The 26,698-nt window shown below is 34.7% G+C and overlaps 2 protein-coding genes and 2 long non-coding RNA genes across 4 annotated transcripts in view; 3 read left to right on the top strand and 1 right to left on the bottom strand.

The window, feature by feature from the left end:
* LOC120135389 overlaps nucleotides 1-1,526 on the top strand; it is a 29,939-nt gene extending 28,413 nt beyond the window's left edge. The window contains exon 3 of the long non-coding RNA XR_005517250.1: nucleotides 1,450-1,526. This is a non-coding gene — a long non-coding RNA (uncharacterized LOC120135389). The remainder of the gene's footprint in view (nucleotides 1-1,449) is intronic.
* A 14,977-nt stretch (nucleotides 1,527-16,503) lies between these two features.
* Nucleotides 16,504-17,329, top strand: LOC120135366. Its single transcript, XR_005517245.1, has 3 exons — nucleotides 16,504-16,747; nucleotides 16,931-17,050; nucleotides 17,227-17,329. It is a non-coding gene; the product is annotated as an uncharacterized LOC120135366 (long non-coding RNA).
* Nucleotides 17,330-17,348: 19 nt separating this feature from the next.
* LOC120136306 (probable protein phosphatase 2C 59) lies at nucleotides 17,349-19,669 on the top strand. The gene is made up of 9 exons (XM_039152376.1): nucleotides 17,349-17,369; nucleotides 17,469-17,574; nucleotides 17,821-17,900; nucleotides 17,964-18,071; nucleotides 18,704-18,745; nucleotides 18,963-19,037; nucleotides 19,115-19,460; nucleotides 19,520-19,548; nucleotides 19,593-19,669. Exons 1-7 carry the CDS (start codon nucleotides 17,349-17,351, stop codon nucleotides 19,442-19,444), a joined length of 762 nt encoding a protein of 253 aa, XP_039008307.1. The 3' UTR covers nucleotides 19,445-19,460; nucleotides 19,520-19,548; nucleotides 19,593-19,669.
* A 2,340-nt stretch (nucleotides 19,670-22,009) lies between these two features.
* On the bottom strand, nucleotides 22,010-23,344 carry LOC120135290 (zinc finger protein CONSTANS-LIKE 4-like). The gene is made up of 2 exons (XM_039151578.1): nucleotides 22,629-23,344; nucleotides 22,010-22,549 (listed from the first exon to the last, which is right to left on the bottom strand). Exons 1-2 carry the CDS (start codon nucleotides 23,310-23,312, stop codon nucleotides 22,229-22,231), a joined length of 1,005 nt encoding a protein of 334 aa, XP_039007509.1. The 5' UTR covers nucleotides 23,313-23,344; the 3' UTR covers nucleotides 22,010-22,228.
* Nucleotides 23,345-26,698: the final 3,354 nt, after the last annotated feature.

Raw genomic sequence — 26,698 nt, 5'->3', positions numbered from 1 at the left:
TAGTGCAGTTTCAAGGACAACATAAAGAGTAGTAGTTTATTCTTGAAACTTAAATTCGCAACACTGTGAAGTTAGTATTTGTCTTTGTTTTTTGGTTGAAGTAATGCAATTCATTCAAGTTTCAATTTGCAGAAGAAGAGTAGTTTTTGAAACTTAAATTCGCAACACGAAAATGAAATTCGCAACGCGAAAATCGTAACGCGAAAATGAAAATCGCAACGCGAAACTAAAACCGCATTGCGATTTTCGTGTTGCGAATTTCATTTTCGTATTGCGAATTTAAGTTTCAAAAACTATTCTTCTGCAAATTGAAACTTGAATGAATTGCATTACTTCAACCAAAAGACAAATACTAACTTCACAGGGTTAAAGACTAAACAGTTTAGCAGTATTGACATCAACCAAATGAATTTACTAAGCAATCTAAGTGAAATGGTTAATCTATATATTGAAATTACCAGTAAATTTATCATCAATTTAAATATGAAAAACTAATAATAATACAAAAATTTTAAAATAAAATAATTAAAAAAAATAACCATCGATGGTTGATTTTTCATTTGTGGCCGTGAATGGTTGTGAGAGGGTGGCTCTGAGAGATAGAGATGAGGGGGTCACCGGATATGGGGATGGATGTCGTCGGAGATGGAGACGGATGTCGCTGTAGAGAGTGAGAGATGGAAATAAGATTGAGTTGTGATTTAGGGTTTTAGGTTATGAGTTGTGATTATATTGTTTACATTTGTGTTGCGAAATTAATATTGTGTTTCGAATTCAAAAATAAAATTCACGTTGCGAAAATAAACGCGCTTTGCAAATTTGATTTCTGTGTTGCGAATTACAAATTCGCGTTGCGATTTACCGATTCGCGTTGCGAATTTGGAAAATCGCGTTGCGGAAAAGAAATTCGAGTTGCGAATTTCAAAACTGAGTTGTGAATTTGGAAACTGTGTTGCGAATTTGTTGGTCATTTTCGCAAATCCAAAAAACGTTGATTAAAATCGTATATTATAAGGTATTTTCGGTAATTGAAATTAATTTCTCTATTTATTTTGCTGTCTATTTCGGGTAGAATCTGTCTTAATCCTGAAAAGGCACTTTGTTGACCTTTCTGGTTTTATCGTAAATTCATTGCACCTCCTGCATTGAAAATTTCCTTTTTTCTTTCATGCGATTAAATAATCTTTGCAACCTTTAAATATAATAATTTGGTTTTGTTAAATCTTTGCTTGGAATGAATTAAGAATATAAATACTTGAAGATTGAAGAAATATCTTTCGAAATGATAATCAAGCACATAAACTATCAGATTATAAGCCACTTCAACATGTTTTTCTTAAATTTGATGATTATAAGAAATATATTGTTATTGAGCTTAAATATTTTCTTAAATGATGCATTGATTTGGACAATATCAAAGTTCGAGTTTCCAAAATTTTCTGGCGACAGTCAGAATGGAAAGTTCAGCTATGGCTATGCAAGCTCTCCAGGGAAGAGGTCTTCAATGGAATATTTTTACGAAACAAGGATTGTTGGAAATTCGTCACGATACGAATTTTTACTTGGCGGGAAAAAAATGTGGATAAAAAATTGATTTTGATTTAAAAAAATATTTTGGGAGTCGCCATTGATCTTTTTATATTAGGTAGATAAAATACCTAAAAATCATCTTTTAAAATAGTTTTTAAGAAAATATAATTTAAAAGATAAACTAATCTGCGTATAACAATTTTTTTTTTATAAAAAATGGATGTGTGGTCGATTACGTTTAGGGAATGATTAGCACCCCTATAACGCCCAAAATTGGTACTTATTAATTATAATTTGTCTCTATTATTCGGAATTTAAAATTTTGAAAATATATTTAATTCATAATTCTGTTATTTCAAATTTATTAATATAATTTTAAGAAAATATATTAATATATATATATTTTTTTTATTTTTATAAATAAGATATTTATTTACTTAGAAATATCAGAAAATAACTTCTAGGTGCTTTAAGACAGTCCATTTCTTAATATTAAAAATAAATAAATATTAAAATATGATTATTTTTCTTAAAAGTAATTTATATAAAATTAAATTTTTAAATAGGATTTTTATTTAATATATATATAAAATATAAAAATAAGTAAATAAATATTATTTTTTATATACGTTTATATGACTACATAATACTAACAATAATAATTAAATATACAAACATATAAAATATAAATAAAAAATGACTAAAATAAATAAAATTAAAAAGTAATAAAACTTGTAAAATAAATGAAAGTATTAAAATTAGTGATGAAAATGTAAAATATTTAAACTTAGTGCTCTAATTCAAAATATTATGAAATATAATAATTAACAATGTAATTTAACCATATATATTTATTCGGGATTAAAATAAAAATTAATTAAATTAAAGGGACTAAATCAAGTATTTATCCTAAATATTTACTAAATATTAACAGGGACAAAAATAAAATAAAAGGAAAATTACGAGACCAAATTAAAAGGTTCAGAATTCAATTTCAGTGACTAAATCATAAAGATCACAAATTTGGAACACTACAGACGAGGTTTTCCCAGGAGAGAAATTACACAGATACCTTCCCCAAAACGGCGTCGTTTGGGGAGGGGTTTAAATGCCCTTTTAACCGGCCCTTTAGGGCCAGATTTCTCATTTTATTTTTTTCTTCTCTCTAACAGAGAGAAACTCTCTGTTTTCTCTCTAAAAACTCCACCGGAGGGAGTTTGACGTCCGACCGACAGTCGTGTTCTGGCGTCGGCCACCGTTAATGGTGGTCAGAAATTACAAAATACTCCCAAATCAAAGCTCTGTTTACCCTAAAGCCCGATTTAAGGTTGTTTTAACCTAAAAGCTTACCAAACGCCGTAGATCTGGTATAGTTTCCTTCGACGTTTTGGTTCTCCGGTGGCTCGTGGAAGCTCCTCGATGGTAAGTTTCTTCTCTGTTTCTCCTCTCTCTCTCTTTTCTGTTTGCTGTTTTGGTTTCTCTTATTGCTGTGTTTTTTTTGGGTTGTTGTCCGTCCTTGTTCTCTGTTGTCTGTCTTTTTTTTTCTTTCGCAGGATCGGTGGCCTTTATAGGCCACCATGATACTGCTCTCGGACCGGTCACGAAAAGGGGCTCTTCGGTGAGTCACCAGACTATGGTGGTGACTCGCCATAGAGCTGCAACATGGAGGGGCAGCTGGCTTCGGGAATCTTCTGAAAAACATTGGCGTGGCACTGGAGCGTTGGCAAGGTGGCTGGAGGCAGAGGTGGCACCGCGTGGATGTTCTGGAAGCTTGGAGGCGGCGGCTGGGATATAAACATAGGGTTATGAAACCCTAGGGCTTCATTTGCTGGAACCATCTAGACCGTTGGATCTAAGTTAGATCCAACGGCTGAGAAGCAAGGCGGCGGCTGGCTGAGATATAAACCTTAATCGGGTTTAGGGTTTCTTATTGGGTTTGGGCCGGTCTGAGTTGGTCTCTTGTAACTGGGTCGGTCCAGTTTTGGGTATGTAATGTAAATAAATAATAATAATAATAATAATAATAATAATATAATTATAAAATAATAATAGTAATAAATAAAATAATAAAAAAATGAATGAAAAAATTAGTATCTTCAGCTACCCCCTCTTTACTTATTCTTGTGTTAACAAGAATAGGGCAAAGACGGAAAGATAATAAGTTTTTTATCCATTTGACTTCACTTGATTATGATGGCAATGTTGAACAAATTCTTCTTTGGGATTAGTTCTTCTCATTATGAACTTTTCCACTGGGGATGACAATTTATCTTCTTCTATGATGTAATCTAGCAAAAAGTTGAACAAATTCTTCTCATTATGAACTTCTTCTTATTTTTTAGATGAGTTTTTCTCATTATGAACTCCTTCTGGAAATGTTGATCCTTGAAAGAGATGTTGTTGATTCAACTTCATATATGATGAATTAAATTAAGGTTGAACAAGTTCATCTCATTATGAACTTCTTCTTCCTCTTCAGATGAGTTCTTCTCATTATGAACACTTCTGGAAATGTTGATTCTGATATACCTCATTCTGTGATAGAGTCATGCAAAAGGTTGAACAAGTTCTTCTCATTATGAACTTCTTCACCTCTTCAGATGAGTTCTTCTCATTATGAACTTTCTCTGGAAAAGTTGATCAATCGAGTGATGAATTCAAACAAAAGGTTGAAAAAATTCTTCTCATTATAAATTTCTTCTTCCTTCTTCAGATGAGTTCTTCTCATTATGAACTCTATCTGGCAATGCTGATCCATCAAGTGATGAATTCAAGCAAAAGGTTGAACAAGTTCTTCTCATTATGAACTTTTTCTTCCTTCTTCAGATAAGCTCTTCTCATTATGAACTCTACCTGGCAAATCTTTGAAATTCCTGTCAAATATTCAACATGGATAAAATGAATGAAAATTCCCCTATTTTTGCAAATGCCTAAATATGATGCATGAATGTTGAGTGTATTTTTTTACTTCAAAGTGGAAAACTTGGTCTTCATTCACTTGGTCAAAATGTCATTTCAAGCTGACATTTCTGATTTGGAAGAGAAATATTTGTGTCTTTTTTGTTTCATGAAAGTCTCATAAAAAATGTTTCATTCACAAAATTCTTGTTGATGTCATAATTATGGTCTTGTTACCCCATTTATCATGGATAACACCGGCTTTCTTTGCTTGGACTTGTGTAGAAATCCAATAAATCTTTCTTCCTTGAAAAGAGAATGTAACATCTTTGAAGAGAGAATCTATCATCTTTGAAAAGAGAATCTATCATCTTTGAAGAGTGTAGATATAGATATGCCTGACTCAGTAGGGATTAATTAGGAGATCAACGTCTGTTCTGATTTGACTCTTGAAACACATCATAAGGAGGATTTATCCTAATTCTTTTCATGTCTCCATATCTAATCAGATCTCGAACGAAGCCATTCAGACTATATTATGTCGAGATGCTAAACAACAACCTATCGTTCAACCTTGGTTGGCTCCACTAGTTTCTTGCTGTTAAAATTTCAGCTTCCTTCATAATCACTGGTTCGTAAAATATGTGACAATACATTCATCTTTTCTCGTGGCTTCTGCCCAAATTTATGGTCAAAGAAGCTCTTTGCACAGTGTTCAAAGCTTTTGTATGATATCACAAGACCCCTTGAGAACAAAACTCAGTGGGAATACAAGTGATATGTTGGTATGTTTCATGACCAAAATGTTGGTCAAATTCACAAAATATGCTAGTGCCAAATTGAATAAGAGATACTAACTGATCTTGATGTCATATCGGGCAAGGGTAATTGTGATATCGATCACGTTTTCTTCCGTAATGAGCATTGTAGGAAGTAGAAACATATCAGCTATAGGAGCCATGTGCAGAAGGAAATCCATGGAATTTTTACTGTTGTAGATGAAACGCACATGATAAACCAAATAGATGAAAACTCAGTTCACCCTGGCTGGCAATGATAACCCCAGTAACAACAGGAATAAGAATAACATAAGCTGAGCCTCTTTATTCAATGTTATCAAGTAAACAAAAACTGATGTGAAAAATAACTTCGTAACCTCAACAGTATGGTTGAAACTAACTGTCAGAAACCTCAAAGAAATATGTTCAATCACCACTGACACACAGAATACAAAATTCAAAGCCGAGATCTTGAGGAACTGAACCCTGGATCGAATGGTCTATATGGGGACCATCTTTATTCATGCAACCGTGATGTAGGTTAATAAAGAACATGTTGTTATGTGACACATGGTTAAGAAGATTGTGTATTTGAAACCATACTTGATAAGTGAATATTTGTTCAACAATAGGACCCTAATACAACTACCTGATGAACGAAGCAATTATGTATAGTCAGCTCGACTGCCATTGCTTCTCCATTTTCATTATTCATATCTTTCTATCTCATTGGAAATATTTGCTCAAGTCAATGATCTTTTTGCATAAGATGATATGGGACTTCAGCGTGCCCCAACATTGGCTAATACGAAATGTTCAAAATACATCATCGTTCCTGATTCTGATTGAAAGAGGCTTTCAGCATGCCCAAAATTGGCTTCTTGTTAATATGAGCCTTCAAAATGCCCCACATGGATCTGTCTGAAGTAACCTTTAAAATGCCCCACCATTTGCTGATACAGATGTTAAAAGTGTGCTCAATATTATTTCTTGCTGAGATGAGCCTCCAAGAATGCCCAAATATTCATATTGCTATGAGCCTTCAAAATGCCCTACCGTTCTATTTCTGGTTGAAATGAGCTTTCAAGATGTCCCACATGGATTTGTCTGAATTGTACCTTCAAAATGCCCCCAACCTTCTAAACTGTAAGGCTTACTTTCAATGTTTGTTTGATTTCAATATCATGATCCCCACGAGGTCTAATTTTGACAATGTACTGTTGTGGGTACTTGCAGCTTTATCCGTTCCTCAAACTTGTTTATCTTGAATACTCTCATTATAATGTCACTAAACAGCAGTTGTCAAGTAACTTAAGGACTTTTCTTCATGTTGTCACAAACTTAAGATGTAATCAATCATTCAGACGGAAATGTCTGAGATATGTGCCTCTTCTGAATGAGGTGCCCCATTTTTTGGATCTGGAGGGATTTAGTCAGACAGAGTGATATAAATCGCTTGGTAATTTATTCCAAACTTACACAGTGAACCTTGTTTTTAGTAAAGGCTATTTCTAGAATATATTTTTCCATGCAACATGTTGATTCTGATAACTACTCATATGATTATGAAGCGATCCTTCAGGATGATTTCACAGATATTGATAGTTCTTCTGATACCAAGGAAATCATGAATTCTTATTCTGATGAGGAGAATAAACTGTTCATGCTTGACGAAAATGGGGTACTCAGAGGCTGAGGCTTCAATAGCCATGGAGAGATGTGATTCGGATTCATCAATTGTAGAGTTGACAGATTTTATATGTGATGCTCAAATGGCTAAGGCTGCTGACACATTTCTTTCGGTAGAAGATAGGAAGCCATTATGCAATGACCCCAATTACAAGAAAAGACGAAACTCGGGATATGATTTTTGGAAAAGGAAGAAGCAGAGGAAGCTTGAAAAGAAACTTCTTAATGAAGACGATCATGCAATTCATCTTTTAAATCTAATGATTGGTTTTGGGGTTCTTACCGAACTAGATTTCATAACTCAAAGAATACTTCCAGAAGATGTTATTGGGCCTCCTTATTTTTACTACGAGAATGTGACACTTGTTCCCGTTGGTGTTTTGACCAAAATGTCATGGTACTTATAAATTATAGAGCAAGAATTTGTAGATTCGAAGTATTTTTGTGTAGTTGCACGAAAAAATGGGCTATATTCATAATCTGCCAATTGAGAACAGATTTCCTCTTATTCCGCTTCCTCCACGCACCATACATGATGATTTTTCATTGACAAAGAAATGGTGGTCTTCCTGGGATCCAAGAACAAAGTTGAACAGTTTACAAACATGTACAGGAAGTGCCAAATTGACAGAAATAATCTGTAAGACTCTTGAAGCTTATGATGATGAGCCACATTCGAGTGTTCAGAAGTATGTTCTTGATGAGTGCCGAAAATGAAATCTAGTATGGGTTGGAAGGAATAAAGTTGTTCCACTTGAACCTGATGAGGTGTAAATGATTCTAGGTTTCCCTAAAATCCATATACGAGGATGAGGATCTGCTAGAGACATGTTCCCCGGTGGTATCAATGTCCTGTCTCTTTTCTCTAGGATTAGTGATGCAGAGGTTGCCTTCTACTGTCTTAACATTTATTTGAAAGAAAATATGCAAGAACTGAATGATGATCGGTTGGAGCAATTGATTAGTAGATTTGGCGGATTCAACCTTGTTGTTGGTGGCATCCAGTGTAACAACCTTACTGGAAGAAATAAACATCATCAGGATGAACTAGAAAATTTTTGTTGGTGCATTTTCTTGTAATGACTGCTACAATGACTGTCTCTTCTGCTGCTTCAAGATACACACCTACATATCCCACTCTTCCCGAACCATGGAAAGGTTTGGTTGATAGTAAAATTGGTTATCTTTACTTTCGGAATCCTGTAACCAATGTTACCTAATATGAAAGGCATACAAGTGTAGAATTTGTTCCAATGTCTTATTTAAGTTGAGCAATCTTCTGAAAGACATAATGGATATAATCCTGACAAAGAAAATGATCAACATGGAAGAAGTAGCAATGATGTATCAAGACTTGAGCCAGCATCACGGTATAACCAGAGTGCAGATGGTGGACTTGTTTATTCCCATAATACACCTTAATGGGACTTATAACTATGTGATGTAATCTTCTAGAGAACATGAATTGATGGCTGGGGAAAATAATTTTTCTGGTGATGCTTATCACCCTCAGCATGAGATAAGTGATAATCTTTCTTGATGAATTGCTAATAATGTCACAGGAGAGCATCACAAGTTCAATTCTCTAGACTTTCTGGTTTTTTGGTTAATTTGCTTTCAAGAAAGTGAAATGTTTCATCATTCTGGGATCACTCATTCTTTTTCTACAATAGAGGTAGAATAGACAACAATTTGCTTCAAGGACTTTCCTCATTTGAGACTGTCCTGTTTGAAAATGTTTTTTCTCATTTATTTATCAAAGAATGAAAGAATTTTGTAAAATATTGCCTCTTATATGTTCATAATAGAATCAAATCTTAAGCATGAATTCAAAGAATATCAAAAGAATCAACTACACTTTAAAATCAAAAAACATAGTCCTATAGCAAGTGTCAAAATTATTGACTGATTTAAGACTTAGGTTGATTCTGGTAAAGTAAGGTCTATCATGTTGATCCAGCATATATGTCTCTTTGAGCTTTTACTATCTTGAAGGAATGGTTATTATGCTCATCTCATAGAGATACTTCTTAGTTCCAGAATCTCAGGAACGTCTTTGGGATGTGTGGTGCTTCATCAAGAGCTTAAGATCGTCTCTTATGTCGTTGTTTCACCATTCAATATTCAAATCGCCTTTTTAGGTTTTCGAATTGAATCCTCCTTTGGTTCCAAGATGTTATTTAAAAATTTACATCTTGAACCCCTCTTTTATCATTTTTCATATCATGCATTAAAGATTTAAAAAAAACAATTTTTGCAAATAAAAATCAATCCTGAAAGGCGAAATGGAATATGAATATAGTCTCTTTCACATAGAAATCCATGTATGACTAGAATGGACTTTTTAGGTACGTAACGTAGGCCAGTGCTTATGGTTTATGGTTACGAAAGAAAGGGATAAAAAGGCTCAAACAAGTGTTTTAAGGATAATTGAACCAAGGATCAATTCATTCTGATTCCTTCAATCTTGCCTTGCTAGACTTGGATCTGCTTTGCTGGGGATTTTCTATAAGATTCATTCATCTCTAGCATTTCTTACGCTTCTTGTTGAATATGAATCTTTGAACTAATTGCACTTGATCAACCTTGTAACTTGAGGCTCAATGAGTCACCCACCTTGATTCAATTTCTCATTTTTTTTCCTTTTTTCCTTTTTTTCCTGATGAATGAGTATATGACTCCCATTGCTTTGAGAACCTCATTTTCCTTTTGCATTTCGAAAATTCTTTTGTTATTCTTTAATGGATTGATCTTCAAGCACTTTAAATTTGATCTACCTTGTAGTTCAAAACTCTTTTCATTTCATGAAGATTTACCTTTGTAATTGACAATCTTTATCCTTGTGAGCATATTTCCTTCTTTTTGCCCCCCCCCAATGTGGAAGGTGATCCTTGGTTAGGGTTGAATCAGAAAAAATATTATAGGCTCAAAAGGGGACAGCAAGGGATATATATATACATATATTTGAAAGGATAAATGAAACAATGTCGTTCGTCATCTCATACACAGAAGATTTTGTAAAAAGAGGTATCCCCAGGGGAATGAATATTCAAGATTAATCTTTATGAAAACAATGTAATTAATGCATGATATATTTATCAATCTTTTTTTCTTCTTCTTTGGGTATGCCCCAATCATTCTCCGATAAGTTGATCCATGATGCCTCATCTTGTCTCTTATTGCAGGAAGATTCACGGATAATTTGAAAGTTTGATTCTTTTGAGGTCTTTTGATTTCACTGTACAAAAATGATGGTTTTGTATATGGAAGGACAAAGGTGTGACTTTGGAAGTTGTGTAAATAGTGGAAGGTAATGACCCAATCAACTCTACCTGAGAAGGTAAATATCTGGATTTGGTGTCTCAAAAACAGGTAGAGACATGACTTCAGAGTCTCAGATGAATATATGGTCAAGATTTGATTTTGGTGAGGATCAAGTTGGTTATTTTTGTATTTTTGGCTTTGGACGGGATATGAAATATATAATTTTACCACTTGCCAAAGATCTATAATTCTTGAAAAAGAATATTTAATTTACTTGATACTCAAAAATTTCAAGATTAAAATTCAATTCATTGCTCATAACTATAAAAGCAACACAAATTTATTTATTAACAAGGCAGATAAAGGAACAAAAAACAAGTTCAAACAGGATGATGAAAATAGAAAGGTAATATAGTGGTAGATAAAAACTTCCACTTATTTATTTATCATGCCTCATCATTCCTTGAATGTTGGGTGTGTACTTGGCCCAGGATTTTCATCTTTATTCGCTCCCAATTTCTTGATCATTGCTTGTGTCAAGACTCCCTTGTCAACAAGCGTCTCTATTTCTTTTAACAGTGACCAATAATTCCCTGTTGAATGCCCAGATACTCCCAAGTGAAAATTACAGAAGCTATTTTGATCATAGCAATGGGCATAAGGCTTTGGTGACACTTTCACCAATCTTGGTGTAATGTATTGGCCTTTAACCAAATGAGGGTACAAATATGAGATAGATTTTTTAAACACCTTCAGAGTTTTTCTCGCTCGAGAGATTATCACTTTCCTTGATCGTTCTGAATGGCAAATGTTCTCCTGTGATCGAGGGGATTCTGGATGCTCATTTCAGCTACAACTGGAGTAGTATTAACCAAACTCCTTAAGTTGCCCCTTGCCTTACTGGTTTTCGAAAAAATCTGATATAGGTATCTAAGGTGTCTTTTGGGTTATATCGGCCTCATTCTTTCTTAGACATATGGGCCAATCTCGAGTTACCTCCATGAGAGCCTTTTGATTTCTTTTCCCATTTTCTTGCACCCGATATTCTTTGCAGGATTTGGTCACATTATTCTCTGTTGAGGCAATGATTTCTGAGTATTGAATCTTAACCTCTTCTTTTACCTTGCTTTTTTGAATTGCTTGCTCTAAAGGATCTTGGAAATTTCCTTCAAGGTTATCAGGAACCTTAGCTGAACAATTTGGAATTCCAGTCTGATTTATCCAAGGAACCTCCTCATAGGTCCAATTCTCATTTGGAGGCCATTGCGATTGAACAAGTCGTGGAGTAGTTAATCTGGCTGAGAGCATTTTTGGATGCAATTTTTCAATCGAACAGTGGAAAGGAGGAAACTGAAAACCCTGCACATTCTTTTTCTTCTTGATCACTCTATAAGGTTTGACACCATGTTTAACTGAATAAGACCTCACTGTATTAACTTTAGCTTCTTTCTTGACGCCGGTATTGTCAAATCCTTTTATCTTGCCATTCTTGATAGCTATTTCAATCATTTCTCCACTTATGATGATGTCAGAGAAATTATTAGGGATAACCCCTATCATGTGATTAATATAGGGAAATTTTAATGTACTGATGAACAAAATAACGAACTCTCTTTCAGTTAATGATGGATGCACTTGAAAAGCAATGTCCCTCCATCGTTGTGAATATTGTCGAAAGCTTTCATTGCACTTCATATTCATGTTTTGCAACATTGTTCGATTAGGGGCCATATCAACCATGTGCTTATATTGACCTAAAAAGCTTGAGATAAATCCCTCCAAGAACGTATTTGAGTAGGTTTTAGCTGATTACACCATTTGGATGTAGACCCAGATAAACTGTCTTGGAAACAGTGGATTAACAACTTTTCATTCTCCAAATAGCCAGTCATACGACGACAGTACATAGTGATATGATATGAATGGCAGGTGGTCCCATTATACTTCTCAAAATATGGAACTTTGAAATTTGGCGGGAGAATTAATTCGGGGACCAGACTCAGCTCTTTGGCGTCAAACCCATAAAATGACTCAATCATCTCTCTAGAAGCAGTACAAAATTCATTTGGCTTCAACCCAGAAGCAGTAGGACAATCATTGGGGAACGATGCTCCAGCTTGATATTGTGATTTCTTAACAGCAAAATGAATTGGTGATTGAATTTCCTTGTATACAGAGGTGTGCTCAGGAATGTGAACATGTGTAATACCCAAAGGATTTATGGGGTTTTCAACAAGATTTTTCCAGCGGTCTGGTGCTTTCCAATCATTTCTTTCATATTGTTTAGCAGATCGATATGAGAATTTGTGATATTAGCTTCAATTTGTGCCAACTTGCTCCTTAATTTTTCCTGTTTCTCTTTTTGCTCTATCTCAAATTTGGCTAGCCTATCCTCAGTTTCTTTAGACATTTTTCTTGTGTTGTGCTAAACGTTCTACAAGGAAGAATCAAGATCACTTCGGTTGAAATCCTTATTTTAATGGATGAATGTTTTAATGCATGATGTAAGTTTGAAACTATAGATGTAACTATGCAAATATGCAAATGCAAAAAAATGTAAATGTAAATACAAACATAAAAATGCAAATATGCAAATGCAAATGCATATATGAAAAGGTGTTACTCAAGAGTGATCATCTTAGAATAGATTTCATTGAACACAAAAGTTTTCGTGCATCAAACAAAACTTTTACATATAGGGGACAACTTTCAGTCCTAACAAAACTTTATATATAGGGGATAACTTTCTCATTTTCTTCTCTAAAGCCAAGTTAGTCTATCAGCTTATGGGCCATATTGCTTGTCTGGAATGCGGCTTCTTCCATGACATTCTCTTTTTCCTTCATCTTCTGTATCAGTTCTCAGAGTTTCTCATTTCCCTTGTAAGAGAACCTTTTTGTCCAAGAAGTTCTTGGACAAGATATTCATATATGTTGTAGCTCTTTTTCAGTTTGGTGACCCCTGTTATCCACTCTTCTGGAGTGTTTTCTATGCCAGCATTTTGAAAGGCTTAACTGATCTTTTGGAAATCTACATGCATGATTTCCACTTATGTGCTCAATTTCTTGTTTTGGTCCTTCAAATAACATGCTTGAGCTTCATAAAAACTACCTTTATTCTGAATGCCCTGACTGATGCCCTTACTATAGACTGCTTTTGGTATCAATCTGGCAGGATCTTTGTGGAGTACTTTTGGTACTAATATAACAGGATCTCTGTGTGCATTGCTCGCTTCTATCCTCGGAGTTTCCTCGGGATGTCTTTCCTTGGCCGCCTTATATTTTGTTTGATCATAAAACTTTTTGTCCATTTACGATTTCTTTCCAATTTGATGAACAGTCTTTCAAGTCAACACCTTTTGATTATGCTATGATCATGAAATGCAAACAAAGAAATTAATATAAACAAGTTAGAGTAAAATAATAAAAATGAAATAAGGAAGGAAAAAATGATTAGTAATTAATGGAAAGAAATTCTATCTAGCAAGGTATAAATCCTAACCTCATGCTTTCTAGTTCCATGCTTTGTTTGGAAAAATTAACCTAACTGCATGATTTCTAGTTCGTAGGTAATTAATCAAATAAATTAAAAAGATAGAAAGTTTAGAACTTATTTCTCCTTTGTGTACACCTACGAACAGAGGTTTAGTACAGTCTTTAGATCGGGTGAATTTCTAGGGTTTTATATGCAGGGTTTCAGTTCTAGGAGTAAAGGTACTCGAATAGTCTTTGTTGGTGCCCCCTTAGGCTGTCAAACCCTCAATCCTAGTCCATCACAGACTTAAGTAGATCGAGTTCAATTCGAGGGGACATATTTCTCTATGCCTGACACGGAGAATAAATTCTCACGAAGACATAGAGCATATGAACCCCGAAAGTTACTTGCTATGTCTGACATGAGATAAATTCTCACGAAGACGTCGCTTTCACTCCCACTTAAAAGGGACAAACTTGATTATAAAGCTATGTTATGCAATGTACGTATTGTGTGTGAGGAGAAATGTTCAAACCTTTAGCAAACAAATAAATAATGAAATTTAATACTTGAAAATAAAAAAATAATATACATATAAATATTATGAAAATAATAAGTATATATAAAAATTTTGAAAAGAAAGAATTACAAATTAAATATATGAATTTTTAATTTCTAATTAATAGAGACAATTTATAATTGATTTTAAAGCTTGACCAGTCCCCAGTGGAGTCGCCAAGCTGTCGTAACCAGTTTTCACCCGGGTACCAATTTTTACTTGGCGGGAAAAATAATGTGGATAAAAAATTGATTTTGATTTTAAAATAAAATTTTGGGAGTCGCCATTGACCTTCTTGGATTAGGTAGATCAAATACCTAAAATCATCTTTTAAAATAGTTTTTAAGAAAATATAATTTAAAAGATAAACTGATTTGCGTATAATAAAAAAAATATAAAAAAAGGATTTGTGGTCGATTACGTTTAGGAAATGATTAGCACCCCTATAACGCCCAAAATTGGTACTTATTAATTATAATTTGTCTTTATTATTGGGAATTTAAAAATTCAAAAATATATTTAATTCATAATCATGTTATTTCAAATTTATTAATATAATTTAAGAAAATATATTAATATATATATTTTTTTTTTATAAATAAGAAATTTATTTACTTAGAATATCAGAAAATGACTTCTAGATGCTTAAGACACCCATTTCTTAATATTAAAAATAAATAAATATAAAATATGATTATTTTTCTTAAAAGTAATTTATATAAAATTAAATTTTTAAATAGGATTTTGATTTAATATATATATAAATATAAAAATAAGTAAATAAATATTATTTTTTTATATACGTTTATATGACTACATAATAATAACAATAATAATTAAATATACAAACATATAAAATATAAATATAAAATAAACAATGACTAAAATAAATAAAATTAAAAAGTAATAAAACTTGTAAAATAAATGAAAGTATTAAAATTAGTGATTAAAATGTAAAATATTTAAACTTAGTGCTCTAATTCAAAATATTATGAAATATAATAATTAACAATGTAATTTAACCATATATATTTATTCGGGATTAAAATAAAAATTAATTAAATTAAAGGGACTAAATCTAGTATTTATCTTAAATATTTACTAAATATTAACAGGGACTAAAATAAAATAAAAGGAAAATTACGAGACCAAATTAAAAGGTTCAGAATTCAATTTCAGTGACTAAATCATAAAGATCACAAATTTGGAACACTGCGGATGAGGTTTTCCCATGAGAGAAATTACATAGATACCTCCCCAAAATGGCGTCGTTTGGGGAGGGGTTTAAATGCCCTTTTAACCGGCCCTTTAGGGCCAGATTTCTCATTTTATTTTTTCCTTCTCTCTCTAACAGAGAGAAACTCTCTGTCTTCTCTCTAAAAACTCCACCGGAGGGAGTTTGACGTCCGATCGACAGCCGTGTTCCGGCGCTAGTCACCATCGCGGGCCACCGTGAATGGTGGCCGAAAATTATAAAATACTCCCAAATCAAAGCTCTGTTTACCCTAAAGTCTGATTTAAGGTTGTTTTAACCTAAAAGCTTACCAAACGTCGTAGATCTGGTATAGTTTCCTTCGACGTTTTGGTTCTCTGGTGGCTCGTGGAAGCTCCTCGATGGTAAGTTTCTTCTCCGTTTCTTCTCTCTCTTTTCTGTTTGTTGTTTTGGTTGCTCTTGTTGCTGTGTTTTTTTTTGGGTTGCTGTCTATCCTTGTTACTCTCTATTTCTTGTTCTCTGTTGTCTGTCTTTTTTTTCTTTCCCAGGATCGGTGGCCTTTATAGGCCACCATGATACTGCTTTCAGACCTGGTCACGAAAAGGGGCTCTTCGATGAGTCACCGGACTATGGTGGTGACTCACCATAGAGCTGCAACGTGGAGGGGCAGCTGGCTTCGGGAATCTTCAGAAAAGGATTGGTGTGGCACTGGAGCGTCGGCAAGGCGGCTGGAGGCAGAGGTGGCGCCGCGTGGATGTTCTGGAAGCTTGGAGGCGGCTGGGATATAAACCTAGGGTTATGAAACCCTAGGGCTTCATTTACTGGAACCATCTGGACCGTTGGATCTAAGTTAGATCCAACGGCTGAGAAGCAAGGCAGCAGCTGGTTGAGATATAAACCCTATCTGGGTTTAGGGTTTCTTATTGGGTTTGGGCCGGTCTGGGTTGGTCTCTTGTAACTGGGCAGTCCAATTTTGGGTCTGTAATGTAAATAATAATAATAATAATAATAATATAATTATAAAATAATAGTAATAAATAAAATAATAATATAATAATAATAACAAATGGACGAAAAAATTAGTATCTTCAGTGTTGATGGAGAGATAGTTGGTCTTTTTGGAGTATTTGATGGTATATTCTATCTTACTCTTGTGTACCTTTCTCTGTCACACACACTCTTGCTAACATGCATGAAATGCATAACTTACTAACGGTTATGCATGGTTCACATGAACCATATAGGTAAATACTTTCTAACATCTGTGGTGATTATGTTTCTGTTTTAAAGAGTGTGTATGATTGATCACTGTTCTCCTAAGCTGTAGCCTTCCTTCAGTTCGTGATATTTTTTCTTTGTTCATGATCTCTTTTCTGTTTTAAAATTAAGCCTTACCCGGCAAGGCCTCCCCCCCCCCCCCTCTTAATCTTGTTCTAATCTGTATGCTCAAGTGATTAAGATTGCTGGACAATTAGTGTAGAAACCTATACGATCTTATAATGATACACTGTAGTCTCAACGCAGAGAATGTATCTGAAAAGATATTATGCAGATTCTGCTATTTGTTATCTGCTCCAATGTGATAGCAGTACTTTAAGCCATTTCTCAAGGGCTGTTATTGGCTCAGGATGGAATATTATCGTGGTAAACTATAAATTTATACTGAGGCGTTCATACTATTCTACTCTGCCATATGGTAGATGCTTTTACCATGTGACATTGAAAATCATATCTTTGCCGAGTAATGTAAAAATACAATTGCAGGTTATGTTTTAGTTGCAAATTGGTTAAACCAATCTTTACAAGCATGGTTGTTTCAGGTCATGGAGGTGTACGGGCTGCTGAATATGTGAAGCACCACCTTTTCAGTAATTTGATCAAGCATCCAAAGTTCATATCTGACACCAATCTGCTATAGGTTATTCACTTATAACTGTATCATATGGTTGTGACCTTTCTAGTGGTTGGCCATTTGTTAACTTGTCTTTAAAATTGTTTCCAACCTCCTGCTGATGCATACAACCACACAGACTCTGAATTTTTAAAATCAGAAAATAACCAGATTAGGGATGCTGGATCGACTACTTCAACGGCTATACTTGTTGGTGACCGTTTAATAGTTGCAAATGTTGGGGATTCCCGAGCTGTTATCTGCAGAGGAGGCAATGGTAACAGTCATAGTTTTTGTTTCTTTTATTTTCATCTCATCTCTACAACACATGAAGATGGCTTTGGTTTTACCTGGAACATGAAAAGGCTGATATTTTCTGTATAACTTTAAATGCAATAATAGAAAATCGCTCTCACCCATTTCTTGTACTTATGAAATTGTTTTTTTTAATCTTGTTAATGGATTATTTGATTACTGAATTGATTTTTTACATGCGGCTTGTCTATTGAATGTCCTCTTTCAGCTATTGCTGTGTCTCGTGATCACAAACCCGATCAAAGCGACAACGGATTGAGAATGCTGGAGGATTTGTCATATGGGCTGGTGCGGGTTTACATCTATCAATTTCTCTTTCGTGTCTTGCCACTCTCTTTTTTTTTTTTTAAGATCTGCTATGATGTGTTAAAATTCTTATTTTTATTGTGGCTGAAAATTATCTCTGTAGGAACTTGGAGAGTGGGAGGTGTTCTTGCAGTTTCTCGTGCATTTGGTGACAGCACCGATGCAGGGAGATACGAGACAGATGATGTTGAGCTGTCAGATTGCACATTGATGGCGCTGAGATACCATGAATTGACAGATTAGCGTAAAGGCGGGAGTTGATATATGTTACTCATTGGGACCGTTTTGAGTGCGTTTCAGTCTTTTGGCCATAACTTTGGCTACAGGTGTCGGAATCGCGCATAAGACCCCAATTCGAAAAGCCCATTTCAACGCGCACTCTATCCACATTGAGCATGGCTCCATGTGACCTTTTTTACCTCAAATTCTGCCGTTTTCCCCTCTGAATCACTAGTTTTATTTATTTTTTACTATTTATGGTAATATTTCGCTTGTCAGTTAGGAAGTCTTTTTAAATTCGATTTGTGCCAGATTTTTTGCAGATTGCTTAATTTTTTTTGAATTTCAATTTAGAGTGATTTCCGAGATTTTGCTATCTTTGGTAAAATTTGGATAAAGACGATTTTTAACTATAACAGTCCGGCTTGTGGACTGATTTTCGCATTGTTTGATTTTATATTATTCTATTAAACCCTAGAGACTTTTTCTTGGTTTTTGACGAATTTTCTCCTGTGAATCATTTGTTGGAACTAGTCTACAGTATAATCGCTATTCTGTCCGACGTTAGGCACTTAAAGCAGTATGTTGTTGCTGATCCAGAAATTCAGGTCTGGTTGGAAGATTTCATTGAAATAAGCTTGAGTTCCTGAGATGTAAATCATACATCATAATTATATAGAAATCTCTAAAGCACAAACCCAGCATGAAAACTCTATAGGATTCCTGATGATATTAATTTATATGGTATTAAATTTTCATTTTGTACTAGGATTTCTATTGATTTTTTATGGTTTTGTAAGCTGATCTCACTTTTTGAGGTTGCAGGAGGAAAAAATTGACAGCTCTCTTGAGTTCCTTATACTTGCAAGTGATGGGCTGTGGGATGCTGTATCGAATGAGGTAGGAAACAGTTTGTTTACTTAAAGCCTTGTCGTTGAAGAAAATTAGTTAATAACTGCATCTTTGTCTTTTATCAGGAGGCGGTGGCAATTGTAAATCCTATACAGGATCCTGAGCAAGCAGCAAAGCAGCTGATGCAAGAGGCATCCCAGAGGGGTAGCTCAGATAACATCACTTGTGTTGTGGTCCGTTTCTTGGTCAATCAAGGAGGTCCTTCTTGCAATCCTTCTGCCAACCAAAGAGGTTCTCCCCATTCTCGCAATGTTTCTGCCATTCAAGGCGGTTCTTCTTGCAATTTTTCTGCCATTCAAGTAGGTTCTCCTCGCAATGTTACTGCCAATCAAGGAGGTCCTCCTCTCAATGCTTCTGTCAATCAAGGCGGTTCTTCTCGCAATGTTTCTGCGTAAGCAAAACATAACCCTTGCAACCCATGGTTCTAGGTTTTGGTTCTCCAGCAGATTGAAAACTGATATTAAATGAAGTTCAATAGTAATAGCTAGTCAAAGAAAACTATAGAGTACGGATGTTTATAAGGAGAGAAACACGAAAAAAAAATTGTGTAGGCTACTGATGTACATTACATCTGTTGCAGAAACGATGTGCGGTTGTAAAAGGGCTTCGAAGTCTTAAAAGTCCACTCATGTATGTGAATGTAGTAAAGTTATATGTATGTATGGTAAATGATTCAATCAAACTCTCATTCCATCTCTAAAATTTTATATTTTTATAACTGAAGTTCTCTTTTCTTTTTTCTCTTTAACTAAAAAAGAAAACAAAAACAGAAAAAATGACATGAAAATTGATAACCAAGCAAGTGCATAAGACGACAACAGTTAAAAAGAAACCACCAAAATGGCTTTTGAATGACACCTATGCGTGGTGTACACGTGGAAGTCAGCTTCAGGCCTTGTCTCCCTAAAGACCCATTTTTGTTCAACTATTCACTCCCAATATTCAACCCATTGACTGCAGTTTTTGACTTCGACATGACTCAGGGTATCAAAGGGAGTGAAGAGATGAACAATGCAAGTCATTTGTTACAAGGTTAACATTAATTGTTACCCGCTAGTTAAATTTGAATAAATCATAATAAAACTTAGGGTAAAGTACACTAATGATCCCTCAATTATAGGATATTATTTTGTTAACTCATTTAACTATTAAAAGTTATAAAATGATTATTCAACTATTCATATGTTCCAAACTCGTTCTTTTTCATTAAAAAATTAACGATCGTTTGAACTGGTGTTAACATGCTGACTACTGGAATATAATATACGTTTGAGATTTTGAGATTAAGGGTCTGTTTGTTTCCCGTAATTCGAATTACGGAATTGGTTTTCCCCGAATTTCAGTGTTTGTTTCACGTAATTCGTTTTACGGAAAATGTTTTCCCGTGTTTGTTTCACGTAATTCGTTTTCCGGAAAACGTTTTCCCGTGTTTGTTTCACGTAATTCGTTTTCCGGAATGTAATTCATTTTCCTAGTAACAGGATTTCCTTTGTGTTTTCTGTAAAATGACTTACGGATTCATTTTCCGTAAGTCATTTTCCGAACTTTTCACTTCAAAGCAAAAATACTCAAAATAATTTTATTTTATGAATTTAATATTAATAAATATTTTAATATATTTTCATCAAATATTAATTATTAAATATTTAAAATATTTATTAATATTTATAATAATATAATATAATATTTTAATATTATATAAAATAATCAATTATTATAATAATATAAGATATATTTATATAATATAATAAATTTTTTTTATATATTTAATAATGAATAATATTATTTATATATTTCAATAATATTTTAGTAAAGATATTAAAATATACTAATTAATATTTTAAATATAATATAGTACTATTACTTTAATAAATAATTTATATAAATTTATAAAATTTTATTTCACTAAATATACCGAAAAAATGTTTAAATAACATCTTCCAAACACATAAAACGTTTTCCAGATGTTTCCAGAAATGTAATTCATTTTCCAGAAATGTAATTCATTTTACAGAAATGTAATTCATTTTTCAGAATTCAAATTTCAGTAATTCATTTTCCAGTAATTCAAATTCCAATAATTCATTTTCTGGAAAACCAATTACAGCTAAACAAACAGACCCTAAATTTCATCATATCTCAGTATGCAGGTTAACGTTCAGCTCAGACTACAATCAACGAAAAAAGACGAGTTTAGAGCATATGAATAGTCGGGTGACCATTTTGTAACTTTCAATAGTCGAGGAACTCAACAAAGCAACACCCTATAGTTAGAGGACTATTTTATAACTTTTAATAGTCATGAGACTCAATAAAATAACCCCTATAATCTAGAGGTCATTCGTGTATTTTATCCTAAAATTTAATCACCAATTCTTATCAATTATCAATTGATTTAATTATACAAGATGTTAGATATTTTAAACAAAAATTAGAATATAAAATCTTGATTTTCTTACTGTTAAAAAGAAGGTTAGATTAAAAAATTAATTTTGTAATAGATCTTTGCAAGATTAAACTAGAATTAATAAATTAGATAAAAAAATTCAAGTACAGTTAATAACGAAGCGATTGTTTTGAAGAGAGTGAAAATCAAAGTGCTAGTATTTTTGTTTTCCTTCTTCAACCATGTTACCTTCATATCTCAATTTCCTCTTGCTAATTAGAGTTTAAGACAAATGAAACAGTCCCAATAATTAAAGGAAAAAAGAAATAAAACAAGAGAAATGGATGTGAAAGAGCAAGGGGAAAAGAAAGGTTTTTCTTGGCCTGGTCCAACGGTCAGGGTTATTTTTATAAGCACCCAATGCTCCAATGGAGTGACAGATTTTGATACCCACCTTTTAAAAGTTCCTTAAATTACGACCTTCATCATCATCATCCATGGTTTTCGTTTAAACCCTAAACAGAAAGTGGGTGGAATAAAAGAAAACGCCGCTGATTACAACACAAGGAAAAACTGTACAAAACAATGGTAAAGATAAGTGGCTGGATTACACCACCACCTCCTTCTTCACCTACTTATATACACAACATAAACATTCATCTGCAAAATAACACCTTGAAGACCCATAATCCCTCGGGACAAAAAGCATTTACCAGTCAAGTAAAGCAAAAGCACTTGAGAATTGAAGTTTCAAAATTTAACATGAAAAATATTATTACCGAGGGGGTTAACTTTAAAACGACGGGACGACTCCAAATCCATACGTGTTACTGCCATCGACTTCGACTTCTATGTCCGTACGCTTCGCGAACCTTCCTTTGATCCTAGGCCGCATCTCTGCGTACGCCTTTCTGGAGGCGTAACGGATCGTCTTCTCGAATTTTCTGTTCTTTCTCTTCTCTCTGTACCTTAGTATCCTCGATTCTCTGTCCGCCGGTGATAGCTGCAACACCGTCTGATCTATTGACTCAGTCCCTTTGCTGCACGGATTTGATATGTCCGTCATCGTGCTTCCATCTGGGACCACCACAACATCCAACGATGATGATGATACCTGCAAATCCATACCAGAAAACAAAATTCTAATTCCAATTCAAAAATAATCACGAGATTTTCAAAGCTCTTTTGCTTACACTGTCACTAATGAAGTTTGGGTTGTTGCCAAAAGTGAAGGGTTTGGATCCGGAGAAATCCAAGTCGAAGCAGCGATAGTTTACCGACGGAGCTTGAACTCTCTTGATTTGAACAGGGACCACTCCGTCAGTTCCAGTGCTGTTCTGCTCTTGGGGCTTCAGTTTCGAATCACCATGCCCGTAATCCAGATACGGGCCCATCTCCGGGAACACGTACTGCCCCGTGTTCACGTCCGGGCTGTCCACGACCTTATGATTAGGGTTGGGAAGCAGCCACGAGGCCGCCTCAGCTTCCTCCCTGCTGAAGTCAGCGTCTCCGTCACCGTCTGAGAAGTAACGCTCGTCCAGAAAGTTAACGACCCCGTTGGGCTTAACGGCCGGGACTGAGTTGACGGAGTCACAGACGGGGGTTACGGGGACGCGCTCGTGTCGGCGAGCGAGAGGGTTGGCGGAGTGGATGTCACGGTCACAAGTGACGCAGAGAGCGGCGGCATCTGCCTTGCAGGTGACGTGAGCAGGTGCTTTCTCGCATACTTCACACACCCAAACTCGTTCGTGACGCGAGGCGAGCTTGTTGGCGGCATGGATCTTGGAGTCACAGTTGGAGCATAGAAACGCCGAGTCAGCACGGCAGAAAAGAGTGGCCGTCGCTGAATTGCAGGAATCACACAACTTGGACGCCATTTCGACAATTCGCTTGGTTCAAAGTTCCCTTCCTTTTTCCTCTTCTCTCTTTCTTAACATGGGTGCGTTGAATCCTTCTGAGTGCAGCTCTCTTGAAAGTAAATTCGATGGGTTAAAAGTAACGGGGTTTGTTCTATAATAATGATAACTGCGTCTCGGGGATAACGGAAATTCAAGCATACGTAATATTCTTTGTCTTAAAAGTAAATATTATTTTAATACATAAAATAACAACAACAATTATAATAATAATATTATTATTAAAAAATTATCAATTCTTTTAAGAGAATATTACGCAGAGCTATCCATCGAATAGTTGATCTTTGTTATGTTCAATATTATGTTCTCTTATTGTTAAGAGTTATTGCATATTGGAAGCATACAAAATATTGTTATATCCTTGGAAGATATGAGAGATAAAATATTGAGTTAAAATAATACACATATATTGAGAATAGTTTATATCTATTAAGGATCAACGATTAATTATAATGTGGACAAATATTTTAATAGATGTATTATCTTCTATAATAGAACAGATGTATTATCTATAATATAATAGTTATTTTATAAAAACATTAGATAAATAATACAAATATAAAATAATTTTAAAAATAGTTACCGTGCCTTTGGAAAATTTTGGTAATGAGAAAAAATGGGAGAGTTGGTGTCAATTTGGCTGCGTTAAGTTGTGACGACGCGTGTTCGAGGAGTCTCTCTAGTGGGCCAGGAGTCACCAATCAGAAAGAAACATGTGGAAGAGGCTTAGCCGAAAGAGGGACGATCTTAATTCGGTTTGGAAATTTGTGGGAGGCGAGGAGAGAGTTGTCATTTTCAATTGGTAAGGCGGGGCCCATGCCTTGCTTCGTACAGAGTTGTAGTTTTGTAGCAGTAGAGAAGAAGGCTTCTCCGCTTTTAGGGTTCGTAAATAATGGGTTCAAATCCTTTAAAGCTCGGTCCTGTATTATTTTCAGATTTTAATATAGTTATAGTACTTTATTTTTGTCACATTGAGTCCGTATTTAATTTTTAATTTACAATTTTGATATTTTCTCTAAGTTTTGTTTATTTTGTAATTAATTATTGACCTAATAACTATAAAAAGAAGATATATACTTTTTAATCCTTTTATGTTAATTTTTTTTATAAAATTAACCTTTAAAACTGTAAAAGTGGAGACTGAAAATTTATATTATTCAATAATTTTTTTTAATATTTCTTTATATATTAAGGATCAATTTGAAAAAAATATAAAAATAAGTGACTTTTTTTTGCTTAAAATAACAAATTTTACACCATTAATTAATTGTAAAATTAAAAGTTAAAAAAATGTAAATTTAAATTAACAAGTGCGCTGTAATCACATCTATGTATTAAAAGTATTGTGTAAATGAATAAAGTGAATTGCCCGTCCAGCTCAGTTGGTAAGAGCGCAAGATTGTCGGAGGTCTCCCACGGAAGTGCTCTCAACCTGGCGTTGGGGGCAACCTACTATCCTACCTCCCCCTTACCCCATTACATATGGGAATAGGGTCAGCTATTTTTTTTTTTGTAAATGAATAAAGTGTTTGATATATTGTTTGTGAATTGTTTGTATAACGTTTGTTTATTAAGCTAAATAAACGAGTATGAATAAAAATTTTATGTTCATTTAATAAACGAACGAACAAGAACAAATGTGTGTTCGGTTTATTTTTGTTCACGAACAAGCTTGTTTATCGACTTGTTTATAAGTTTGGTTATTGGTTTGTTTGTTTATGTTCATGAACAAGCTCGTTTAGAAACTTGTTTTTTTTATATTTTAAATATTGGTGAATGTATGGATTAAATTGAACATATGGTAAAATTTAGAGGTAAAACTATGAAGCTTAAGGAGTTTAAGTACTAATAGTGTAATTTTATCACGTTTAGCTTGCAAATGAACATGTTCGCAAACATATAAACGAATACTAAATAAATATGTTCGTGAACGCTAAACAAACAAACACGAACACAATCTTATTCGTTCAAACTCAATTCATTCACACCCCTAACTAAAAGCAAATTTTTTTCAATGTTTTAAAAGCATTGTTTGGAACGATGTTAGAGAGAATATAACATGGAGCGTAAACAATGGGAAGAGCACGAATTTTTGGCGAGACCCTTGGATCAAAGGTTTGGATTCCCTCATATCGTACGGCCAACCACAGAGCATCCACACTTTAGGGACGGAAACAGTATCGACATGGCAAACAATACTGGCAGTTGGCTATGGGATAAGTTCCTACACCTGCTGCCCCTTGACATAAGGTTACACATAGCAGCCATAAAGGGACCTTTAAGATCATTCATGGACGACGGTGCAAGATGGAAATTAACCTCGGATCTCCAATTCTCAATCAAATCAGTATACAAACTCCGGTATGACTTGTATGTGCAGAATGATGAAGCCCTATGAAAGTCGATACACAAGTTTAGAGGTTTGCAAAAGATCAAAACTTTTTTATGGCTCGCTTGCAACAACAAGATAATGACTAATGTGGAAAGGGTAAAAAGGCATCTCTCATCGGATGATAGATGCCCCGTTTTTGGGAAAGCACCAGAGGACATTAACCACACGTTAAGGTGGTGCCCTCAAGCAATGGGAGTCTGGGTCACCTTAATAAAGGCTGAAAAATTCGAGGAATTCCAATTCATGAAATTCAAATCCTGGATTCGAGTGAATCTCAACATCCCTAACTATTTCATAAGGGATATTGAAGAATGGGAGGTCCTCTTCGGTTCGATCTGCTGGAACCTATGGTTGAACAGAAACACTACAGCCTTTGATTCACCGATGGAAAGATGGGGAACAATATTAGAAAGAAGCCGCATGCTACAGGAAATTAGCTCAAGGAAAAATCTAGCCTCCATAGGAGACTCAAAAACCAGTAGCATCGAAAGACAAGAGCAGCAGACTTTAACCCGGACACATCCAGTATCCACCATCGGAATGTGCAAAAGTAAACACGGATGGGAGCCACAACGAACGATGGGTTATGGGATTCTACAAATTCATCGGTTTATGCTCAGTGATAGAGGCTGAACTGTGGGGAGCCAATACGGGATTGTCAAGTGCATGGGAATTAGGACTCAAGCAGATTGAAGTACAGATGAATAGCCTAGAAGCGATTCGCCTCTTGGAAACCAGCGAGAAACACCAAGGACAGTACTCGATAATCTCACACATACGAGAGCTTGTAGATAAGGACTGGATGGTACAATTCCATTACGTTCAAAGAGACCGGAATAGAGTGGCCGATGCCTTAGCCAAAATGGCAAAACCAGAGGACATAGAGGTGCACTACCTCCCCAGACCGCCGTCAACAATATGCGGTTTACTCCAGAATGAGAGTGACTGAAGTTTG

Source organism: Hibiscus syriacus, unplaced genomic scaffold (genome assembly GCF_006381635.1).
Source record: "Hibiscus syriacus cultivar Baekdansim isolate YM2019G1 unplaced genomic scaffold, ASM638163v2 tig00001825_pilon, whole genome shotgun sequence".
In the NCBI taxonomy this organism is placed as follows: domain Eukaryota; kingdom Viridiplantae; phylum Streptophyta; class Magnoliopsida; order Malvales; family Malvaceae; genus Hibiscus; species Hibiscus syriacus.
Note: the sequence above shows the minus strand (reverse complement) of the source record. Positions and strands in the feature narration are given on the sequence as shown.